Genomic DNA, 11,292 nt, shown 5'->3' on the forward strand with positions numbered 1-11,292 from the left:
GATGAATGTAAAACACATAGGCTAATGGCATGGGCTGTGTCCTGATTTCGTGCACTGCCGCCTTTTCATTTCCTGTTTTCTGCCATGTGCTTTCCCATATGAAGGCTTTTTCTGTAAGTGCCAGGATGAAAGGCCTGAGGATTTCCAGCGTAGACAAACGTCAGCGTGAGCAGAAGACTCAGGCTAATTGCTGGTGACATCCTGTGCAGGTAGGTGATTTTTCACTTGGGTCATTGCAGCTGTGGGCTCCTTTGTGGCAAAGTTGTCCGGAAAAGGGACCCATTTGCAGCTGAATGGTGGGGCCTTAGTCCTGGCAGAGAGGTTCTCAGAGAGCTGAAATGCAATCTCTGCCTCCTACACCCTCCCGTTCTTAATTTAAGAACAGGGAGAAAGTCCAAGAAACCCTACCTGTCAGTGCAGGACATTGTCCCTGGGGTGATACTCTGCTGGTGCAGTGTTGCTGGTGACTGGGGTGGGACACAGGTTCCTCATGTCCATGACAATGCTATATGTATTTCTGCAACTGGTCAGCCTGGTGCTGAGTGAGGCAGTGGCTGACAGCTCTCATCAAATGTGTATTAGACCGGGGTCCAGGTGTAGCTCTGCTGTGAGATGGAGGACAAAATCTCTGGGCGCATTAAGAGTAGTCAAGCATTTTTCAGTCAAACTTTTTTGCTTTTCAAGCACCAGGGCTTCCAGGTCTCCAATAAAACACGTGGGTCTGAGGGGCCATCAGCTTTGTTTGGAAATGCACGGACTTGTGGATTATGGAAAGACACTAAAACTCTGATGGTTTTCACAGGTGGGTCAGTCAAAGTCTGAGTTTGATCAGAAAAGGACTGTTGTGTATTGACCATAACCCCCTATCCTACGTCCCATTGTATTGTGTAAGTGTGAATCAAATAGAGAAGCCTGCAATGACGTAGGGAAATGAATCTTTTAAAAAGAGTTAAGGAATGCAGGGGTATTCTTAAGGCTATTTTGGATGTTTTTCACTATTCTACCGCATGTCTTTCTGTTAATAATATAAATAATTCTTCACCAAGCCACACCTATTTTGCCCCTAATGATCATTGGTGAGTAGTACTCCTGTCTTTACCTGGACCCACGACAGTTTCCACCTTATGTTTACCTCCTGTCCCATAGAGGAAGTAGAGAGTATCCAGGTGGGTGGGTGCTTGGAAGTCATGCAAGTTCTTCTCGAATTTGCAACAGTTAATGGCAGTTAGAAGTGCCAAGAGCATCTGTCATTTCCATGCTTTATTTTTGCTTTCTATCTGTGTTATCTCAACGAGTCTATTTCTCCTGCTCTTGCCATGCTGCGGGGTTGATGGGCAATAATGTCAACTGATATTTGTGCTCGTGTACCCAGGGCATACGATCCCTTTGCATGCCATGCTCCCTCGTTCTAGAGATGCTGGGAAGCTCAAGATTAATCTCTCTGGCCAAAACGATTTCTCCTACAATCTTCTCCTTACATCCATGCAACCATCTTCTGTGTCTGAGCCTCCTGCCCAAGACCACCTCCATACAGACCAAGAGGAATGGCCTTGAGTGCTTATGATGCTGCTGTCATCCCGGGGTCTCCTGAAGCACTGGGGTCCTCCCATGGATACAGCACAAGTTGGGATCACCATGCTTAAGGCATGCTCAGAGGCCAAGGGGAATATTTCTGAGCAGACATATAGGAAGGGAAAGGCTGAAACCCCACCAAAAAGACCCTGAGCACCTGATGGGATGGGAGGTGGATGCTGTGCAGCAGGGAGCAAGGGTTGATTTTCCTGAGGCCAGGGATCCTCCTGCATGGCCTGTAGCCACAAAGCCACCTCAGCCCAGCCTCAACCCCTCTCCATGACAAACCAACTCTCCTCTGCTCTCTCCCATAATCACGATCTCAGAGCACTAACATGAGACCAACGGACTGGTATCAAGTGAGTTGTCCTTGAAGGCTGGACCCCTTCCTATAAGAGGAAGGCAAGGAGACAAAAGAGTTCTCATTCACTTGATTCCTAAAGTGAAGGAGGTGACTGAACTGTTTGAGGGAGTGACCAGCTAACTGGTTTTTCTTCTGTCTTCACATGGCCTCAGGCCAAAAGGCTCACACTGCATAAACTACAATTTTCCTGCATACTTCTAATAAATGGTAACATCGCAGGTAATGACATGGCACGTGTTACTGTTTCCCTTTATGCTGCCTTTGATTTCTCACTTTATGACAGGGTCTCACAGTGCCCCAAGTGCCCCATCAAGGGTGCTTGGCTAAGAAGTGAGAGTAGCTCTGGAGAGACATTTTGGACAGGGCTGCAGCCGTGTCTCCTGAAGGTGTGGATGCAAGAGTTTTGCTGGACTTCAGCATAGGCCTGGGGAGGATTTGGACAGAAGAGTATTGCAGTGACGGGGGGCAATTCAATTCCGGGTCCCTCTGTGTTGACCCGGAGAGAAACCTGAATTTCCTGGTGTTGCTGCTGCATTTTGTGCTCTGCATTTCACAGATTCATGGAATTGTTGAGGTTGGAAGGCATCTCTGCAGATGACCTCGCCCAATACCTCTGCTAGAGTAGGGTCAGCTAGAGCACATTGGCTAAGAGCTCTATCAAGACAGGATTGGAGTATCTCCACAGCTAGAACTCCACAACCTCTTTGAACTACTTCTTCCAGTGTTTGAGCACCTCCACAGTGAAAAAGCTTTGATTTGGAGCACAAGTGGGTGGGAAGTGTTCTTCAAGGCAGGCAGAGCCCCTATGTCCCTTTCCACTCACTGCACAGTTCCCAACTCACTGGCATGTCTCAGTGGACCCCAAATCCCATAAGGGAAGGGCACTTTCTCCACAGTTGCCTGATGGGAGGCAGGTGTGAAGCAGTGCTCAGTCAGGACCCCCAGCCCAGCCAGTCCAGAGGTGCCCTCTTCTGTCTACTGCTGGGAGTTGTCTTATGCAGGGGATGCACCATCTCCCAGAACACTGTGAGGTTCCTGAGGAGAATTTTTCTCTCCATCATTTGGGGAAGAGGAGAGGCACTGTGGTGTGATCCAGAATGCCTGCATTTAAGGAAAAGCATCCAGTTCTCGTCCCCCAGTTTAAAAAGGACAAGAAATCAGTGGGTGTAGTCTAGTTACATGCTACAAAGATGTGCAGGGCCTAGAGCATCTTTCTTAATAGGAGAAGCTGAGAGAGCTGTGTCAGTTCAGCCTTGAGAAGAGAAGGCTGAGAGGCGATCTTTTCAATGTTTACAAGTATCTGAAGAGTGGATGTCAAGATGATGGTACCAGTCCTTCCATTGGTGCCCAATGATAGGATGATATGCAACAGGCACAGACAGAAGAACAAAAGCTTCCATCTGAACATGCAGAAAACATTTTATTCTAGGTTTACAGAGTGCGGGAACAGGTTGCCCAGAGAAGTTGTGGAGTTTCCTTCTGGACACATTCCTGCTCAATCTGCTATAGGTATACTTGCTTAAGAAGGTGGGTTGGACTAGATGACCTATAGAGGACCCTTACAACTTCAAGCAATATGTGATTCTATGATTTGATTCTGTGCAAATCTTTTCAGAGGAGAGTCAGCGGCTGCCTTACATGTGTGGTGATGTTGATGCTTGAGTTCCATGCTCCTTCTCCAGGTTATAGACCCCAGAAGCTACATCTACTGCATCTCAGCCATGGCCAAATGGTTTGTAAGAACTTTTTGGAGTCAGTGTCTCACTAGAAGCTTGGAAAGAGACCTTATGGCACTGCTGGAATTATCTAGTGTTGCCGGCACTTGGGATCCTTGGCCCTGTACAGAGTTGGTGCTCTTGACTGGTGCCATTGACTATACGCCTCGTGTTCACCATCTTCTTCTCAGCCTCCCCAGGCTCTCATTCATTCTCCCATAGCTCCTGCCTCTGGATAAGTGTCAGTCATTTATCCAGCTGAATCCTGTAACCTCAAAGCTTTTACAGGAGTCAGGAGCAAAGACCCTGGGAAACAGATCAACCCTTTGAAGTTGCCTGGAGCCAAGATAAAATGAGTTGTCCAGGGTTGGGCTTTCTCCTCACTGAGACCAGAGTGCTGTATCCCAGTGCGAGCCCTCTGACACGAGGGGCTGAGTCTGTTGTAAGGCCTGGCACTGACACAGATGGGTGTCAACGTGGGACTTGGAACGATCAGGCACAACTATGTACACACACACATATGCACTAAACACGTATCCAACACGCTCACATGTGCACCAGGATTTACAGAAATGCACCGACACAAGCAAATGTGCAAGAGGCCAAAGATGCGCAAAGAATTGTACAGGTAAATAGAAACACAGTTTCACCAGAGGTACACAGGTGTGTGCACAGCCAGACAGATGAGCACATGGATGTGCATGCAGAGAATCACACAGACTGATACACAATCTCGCTAACAGGCACACTACTGCAGATGAGCACATAGCAATGGATCTGACAGAGGAGCTGCCAGGGACCTCCCCTCCAGGGCAGGGACAGGGTATTCTAAGCAGGGTAGATGCACTGGTAGCACTGCTTGAGGAGTCTCAGGGTTCCATGAACTCCCAGACAGTGTAGAATGCCAAAGACATTGCAATTTCCTCCTGAGGGCAGCTTAGAGTGAAAGAGAGATGGTAACATGAAGTGGAGCCCATCTGCCCAGTAATATGACAGCCAGTGACTGCTGGAGGGAGCCAGGAGAGAATGACAGAGGTCATTGCACACAGTCAGAGGAGCCCTTGGGGACAAGTCAGGGACTGCAGTGCTGGGAGCAGCTGGGGCCCTTGCTGTCAGTAAGATCATATAAAACAACCCAGCAGAGTTACCCAGGCTGACACCACCTGCCTCCACTTGACCCTTCTGCTCTTAATCCCTGTCTTCTGAACACAATGACGCATCCTTGCCCGGAAATCCTGGAATTTCTCATCCAGCCTTCTACAGAAGCATCCGTGACGAAATGGGCATGAACTAAAAATAAATACATAGTGACGTGTCCAACTGGGAAATCCTCAGGCCTCTAATCCCGGTACTTACAGAAGAAGCCTTCATACAGGAAAATATGTGGCAGACACCGGGACATGGAAAGGTGGTAGTGCAGGAAACCAGGACACAGTCCATACCATTAGCTGGAATGTTTCGCATTCACCATGAACTTGTCAGAAATTTATTACTTCCACAAAGGGTTCCTGGACCTGAGGCAGAGCAGGACTCCTTTAAAAAGCAGCACAACTTTCTGCTATATCATCCACTTCTCTCTCCTCTTTTCCTTGGGAAACAGGTGAGTCTGAAGCCTCTTCTTCTCCTGCTTCTGGATCAAGTGTCTTTCCCCAATGTGTGACTGAGCCAAAAAGGGTCTCTCCTGACCTTGGGATGGGAACTTTTTACCATGGGAGAGGGAAGGGGAGAGAAGGTCTTCTGCAGAGAGAGTTTAGGGCTTAGTGGAGGTGGTTTCTGGGATTTGACGTGGGCAACGTATGCTGGGCCAGGAATCAAAGCAGCTACTCCTCTCCTCTCAAGAAAAAAACTTGATGAATTCTCAACGCCAAAGCCAGAACTGTACACAGACAGCACATAACTCTTCTCTTGGTTCTTTAGTGCTTTGGTCCCACTGTGTTTTGGTGCAGTGCTGTTTCTTAAGAATAACCCCTCACGCTCTATTGCTCCTGCCCTCTCTCTCAGGTGAACCTCTAGCCCAGAGACATGTCCTACTGCAACCCATGCGTCCCCTGCCAGCCCTGTGGCCCGACCCCGCTGGCCAACAGCTGCAATGAGCCCTGTTGCAGGCAGTGCCAGAGCTCCACCATTGTCATTGAGCCCTCCTCTGTGGTGGTGACCCTGCCTGGCCCCATCCTCAGCTCCTTCCCTCAGAACACCGTTGTGGGCTCCTCCACCTCCGCTGCTGTTGGCAGCATCCTCAGCTCTGAGGGAGTGGCCATTAACTCTGGGGGCTTTGACCTCTCCTGCATTACCAGCCGCTACTGTGGCAGCAGATGTCGCCCCTGCTAAAGCTGCTGGCAACTACTTTGGGCAAGAACCTGCTAAGACTTTGGAACATGGCCCTTGAAAGGAGAGAGAGCTTCGCAGCATTGCATTCAGACCTTTGAACCATTGTTTCCTTCTACCACTTGTGTCTCTGTCTTTTTCCTTTGCCGATTCTATCTCCAAGGCCAGCCTAGCAGTGACCTGTTTCTCTCTTGCCCTTCAGGAGTTTCGCCACATCCTTGGGGCTGCCTATAGTGCTCCCTCTGAGCCACCTCCTTTCCTTCTTGAGACTCATTAAAGTTGTGATGCATCCAAGCCTGGGCCTCCGAGTCCTCTTTTTCTCTTTGGCAACTCTTCCAGTCTTCTCAGGGAAAAAGGTGGATGAAGGGGAGGGTGGGACTCCTTGCTATAGATTTTGTCACTTTGCAACACAGTAATTCCGTTTCATGTTTTCATAAATAAACTGAGTGGAGTTGCTTGCAAGGGACAGTCAACTTAGTGGATGTCTCACCCTTACTTTGCTCCCTTGGGCAAACACATTGGCATTTCTTACCCAACATTTTCTGTTCTTCCCAGTCACACCTGATGTAATCTCCAACCATGGTCTACATGAAACCTGATAGGCACTTTGGTCATTTGAAGTAAACAATTAAGAATGAGGTAATTAAGAAATCAATGCACCCAGGAACTCTCACACATGCAATTACGTGCAACGGGAATCCACCATTTCATGGCAATGGTGAGTTCCAGCAGAGCTGCAATGTTGCTCAAATCTCTGCCAGGTTCTTTCTGCTCTAGTCCATCTCCACACCTGAGCTCTGATACGGTCAGACTGGATAAACTACCACTGTTGTGTCAAAAATGATCGAGACTTTCCTTGGCTTGAGTAAAATCATCTATGTTGCCTGCTTCTGGGCGCAGTCATTATGATGTATTCCAGTCTTCCTGGCTATCACTGAGTTCATGATCCTCTTGCTCATGTCCTTGAATTGTAGCGTCACCATATGCAGTTTTCTTCATTGCAATACTCCCATGAGAGAGAAAACATCTTTCCTGCAAGCCTTGGTAGCAATGGCATTGGGATTGTGGTCATGTTCACACCGTTGCCACTTCTGCTGACTGGCCCTTCTGCATCAAGAAAGCCACTGCTGGGATCCAAGTCCATGACTCAGCCTTCCCTGATCCTGATCTGACAGCCACCACCACTCTTGTGTATGTATCTAATTGGACCAAAAGGTTGGACAAACTGTCTTCTGAGGGAATGTTGAAGATGATAGGTCTTTTTCTGCTGGATAAACAGAAGGCTTGGGTAGACCTCCTCAACATATTCTAGTACTGAAATAATATCTACAAAGAGGATGGCAGCTCTCTCATTCAAAGGAGCCACATGGAGAAGACAAGCACCAACGAGTTCAAGCATCACTGGGAGAGGTTTCAGTTTGACATGAGAAATACCTTTTCTACACTAAGACCAGTCCTTCATGGGAATGACCTCCCAGGGTTCTGGCAGAGCTCCCATCACCACAAGTTTCACGATGTAATTGGACAGGGTGGTAGCTAATCTCATCTTGTCTCTCTCTCCCATGAAATATTGGACCAGGTGATCTTTCAAGGTCACTTCCAGTATTCAATATTCTACGATTCCCTGTCCCTCCCTGTGATACTCGTCAGTCGTGATGTTACAATGTGCCATCCACTCTACTGCACCACCATCATCACAAAGAAAATCCTCATTCCAAAGGAGTTTATTGCAATTGAGATTCACTTTTTTTTTTTTTCAGAGAAAATTGGATAGTGCATGGCTATTGTCCTCTTCATTATCAAGAAACCTTCACTGTAAAAGACATACTCTGCAGGCAGGGAATAGCAAAGAGGGACATGAACCTTTGTTCTTCTTTTATAGAAGGACAGTCACAATCAAGAGAAATGAGAACCCCAAAATGTGAGTCAGCAGGCCCATATGAGACTTCCATCTAGAGTGGCAGATGCATGTATCCAGAGGACTGTCTTGATTGCCTAGGTATTCTAGGTGACAGTTCTTTTGCAGGTGGAGATGCTCCATGCTGCGGGTCCATTGCCACAGCTTGGTGGGGGGAGAGGTGTTCTACCATGAGGGCACAGCCCTGCACTTTGGTGTGCCCATGGGCTTCCCAGGGCTGTGCTGGGTCTCTTGCAGGACAGCTCTCCAACGACCAGGGACTGCACTGCTGGGAAGACCCTGGCATGCAAGCCATCTGCCCAGTCACCCTCTGTGCAATCATAACAGGATAATGGTCAGAAAATGCCTCTTTGAACACTCAGTGCTGTCCAAGGGCTGCGGTGGCCCTTATGATCATTGGGTTCACAGCAAGAGGGGTCTCCATTATGTGGCCTGACTTGGGCTCATATCAATCCTAACTTGGGAATTATCTCAGCCAAGTGTAAGGTGCTGCACATGGGAAAACATAATCCAAGCACAGGCTGGGACCTAGCTGGCTGGGGAGCAGCTCTGTGGAAAGGGGGGACCTGGGGGTCCTGGTGGACAAGCAGCTCGATAGGAGTGAACAATGTCCTGCTGCAGCAAACAGGATGCCCGGTTACATTAGCAAGGGCATCACCAGGGGAGACAAAGAAGTCATTCTCTATGCTCTACTCAGAGCTTGTCAGCACAAATCTCAAATATTGCGTTCAATTTTGATCACTACTATACAAAAAAAAAAAGATGTGGACAGACTAGAAATACTCCAGAGAAGGCTCACAAAGATGATCAATGGAATAAGAATCTGCAGCATAAGGAAAGGCTGAGAGAACTGGGGTTGTTCAGAATGGAGAAGCATAGGGGAGACCTCAGCACTATGCTCCAGTATTTAACAGGAGCCTAGACAGAAAATGGGGACTCCCTTTTTGCCAGCAGTCACATGAAAATGACGAGGGGCAATAGGTACAAGCTACTGCTGGGAGGTATCTGATTGAACACCAGAGCCAAATTATTCAGGATGACAACAAGGACACGCTTGATTAATCTCCCCAGGGAAGTGGTGGATTCTGAAACATTGGACACGTACAACATGCAGTTAAACAATGTGCTGGACCATTTTGCCTAGCCTGCGCTTTTGAAACGAAAGGTTGGTCCAGGTCATCCTTGTGGTCCCTTTTATTCTCGTATTGTATGATTAAGATGCAGACCCATGTCTGGATCTGGGCACTGCAATGAGCTGAAGGACTGCATGAGGTTCCTCTGTTTCACCTGTCTGTGCCCATGTCTGTTGACCATGCACACCAGATCAGGTAATGGAGGGGAATGAATGAGAGAGATGAGTGTGTGGATTGTCCCCAGGAACTGCTGTTTTGCAGCCCCACTCCTGCCACACTCTGGAACCCTTTACTCACTTAAGACCATTGCCTGTAGCATAGCCATGAATGTCTTGTTCAGCTCCAAAGGAAAGACCATAAAACAATCCACTGCAAGGAGTGCAACCCTCCCCTTCCTGCATGTTCTCCCTGAGCAGACTGGAACAGTTGCCTCAGACCAAAGGAGGACTCGAGACCCAGACTGGGATGCAGCACAAGTTTAATGAGATTCAAGAAGAAAAGGAGGTGGCTCAGCGGGAGCACCATGGACAGCCATAAGATTGCAGTGAAACTCCTGTGGAGTGTCAGTCTGCCTGCCCGGCAGAGGGAGGGACAAAAACAGGTCCCTGCCACACTGCCCTTGGGAGACAGAATTGGCAAAAGCGAGAGAGAGAGACATGAGTTGAAGAAGGAAACAAGAGTTCAAAGCTCTGAATGCAATGCTGCGAAGCTCTATCTGCTTTCAAGGACCATGCTCCAGGGTCTTGAGAGGTTCTTGCCCAAGGACGTTGCCAGCATCTTTAGCAGGGTCGGCATCTGCTGCCACAGTAGCGGCTGGTAATGCAGGAGAGGTCAAAGCCCCCAGAGTTGATGGGAACTCCCTCGCAGCTGAGGATGCTGCCAACAGCAGCAGAGGTGGAGGAGCCCACAACGGTGTTCTGTGGGAAGGAGCTGAGGATGGGTCCAGGAAGAATCACCACCACAGAAGAGGGCTCAATGATGACACTGGAGCTCTGGCACTGCCTGCAACAGGGCTCATTGCAGCTGTTGGCCAGCGGGGTCGGACCACAGGGCTGGCAGGGCACGCATGGATTGCAGCAGGACATGTTGTGGGGCTGGTAGTTATCCTGGGAGAGATGTCAGGGAGGAAGGAAAGCACAGAAACACCTTAGGAACCACTTGAAATCCCACCAAAAGGAAGCCAGGGCACCTGCTGGGTAGGGAGGTGGCAGCTTTGCTGTGGGGAACAAGAGCTCAGCAGAATCCCTTGGATAGAAGCCAAACTCGGGGATCCTTCTGCCTGGCCTGTGTCAAACAGAGACCTCAGCCCAGTCTCAGAATCTCTCTGTAACAGTCTGTCTCTCTTCAGCCCTGTCCCACAACCACAATCTCAGAGGACTAACATAAGACCACAGAGCTGGTATCAGCTCAGCTGTTATTGATGACTGGACCCTCACCTATGGGAGGAGGGGGAGTAGAAAAGGGAGTTCCAACTCACCTGGTTCCCAAGCAGAAGGAGGTGACTGAAGTGTTTGAGAGAGCGACAAGTTGATCTGGCTTTTATATTATATTCACAAGGCCTCGGGCCCTAGGCAGTCACTGTGTAAGCCACAATTTTCCTCGTAATGAATGGAAACATCCCAGGTAATGACATGGCATGTGCTGCTGTTACCCTCTATGCTGCCTGTGTATTTCCTGGATTATGTCATGCCCATTCCCTCACAGATGCCTCTTTTGAGTACTGGGATGAGAAGTCCCAGCATTTCTGGGGCAAGGATGCGACAATTCTGCCAGAAAAGATAGACCAGAGGGGTCCAGTGGAGGCAGGTGATGTCAGCTGGGGCAACCTTTTTTTTTATCATGTTGTTGACAGGAAAGGCCCCAGCTGCTCCCAGCCCTGCACACTTGCTTCGTCTGCTTTGACCTGATACTCTTTCCTTTTGAGAGCTTATGGGCAGAAATTCAACACTAAGGCTCTACACTTGTGTTTGCTTTGTTGTTTGGTTTGGTTTGGTAATATCTGCAAGTTCCTCTTGATGTATTGTACTTACATAGATGTTTAAAAGAAGAAAGAAAGAGAGACTATATAGTCCTTCTCTTCCAGAATTATTTTAAAAATAAAGTCAGGTTGGATGAGGCTTTGAACGACTCATCCAATGAAAGACATCACTGCTTGTGGGAGAGGGGTTGGATAAAGTGATCTTTAAAGTTCCTTTCCAACCCAAACCATTATACAAGTCTATCATTCTGAAAAAGTGAGGTCTACATCCGTAGAAATGGATAAAG

The 11,292-nt window shown here is 48.4% G+C and overlaps 1 protein-coding gene across 1 annotated transcript; it reads right to left on the reverse strand.

Moving 5' to 3' along the window:
• Nucleotides 1-9,806: 9,806 nt before the first annotated feature.
• Nucleotides 9,807-10,112, reverse strand: LOC136111665 (feather keratin Cos2-2). Its single transcript, XM_065855985.2, has one exon. The coding sequence runs from the start codon at nt 10,110-10,112 to the stop codon at nt 9,807-9,809; it is 306 nt and encodes a 101-aa protein (XP_065712057.1).
• Between the last annotated feature and the right edge of the window lie 1,180 nt (nt 10,113-11,292).

Source organism: Patagioenas fasciata, chromosome 22, assembly GCF_037038585.1.
Source record: "Patagioenas fasciata isolate bPatFas1 chromosome 22, bPatFas1.hap1, whole genome shotgun sequence".
Classification (NCBI taxonomy): Eukaryota; Metazoa; Chordata; class Aves; order Columbiformes; family Columbidae; genus Patagioenas; species Patagioenas fasciata.

Bases quoted from the DNA above. Each gene is read 5' to 3' on its own strand.
- LOC136111665 (XM_065855985.2), bottom strand. From the start codon at position 10,112: ATGTCCTGCTGCAATCCATGCGTGCCCTGCCAGCCCTGTGGTCCGACC.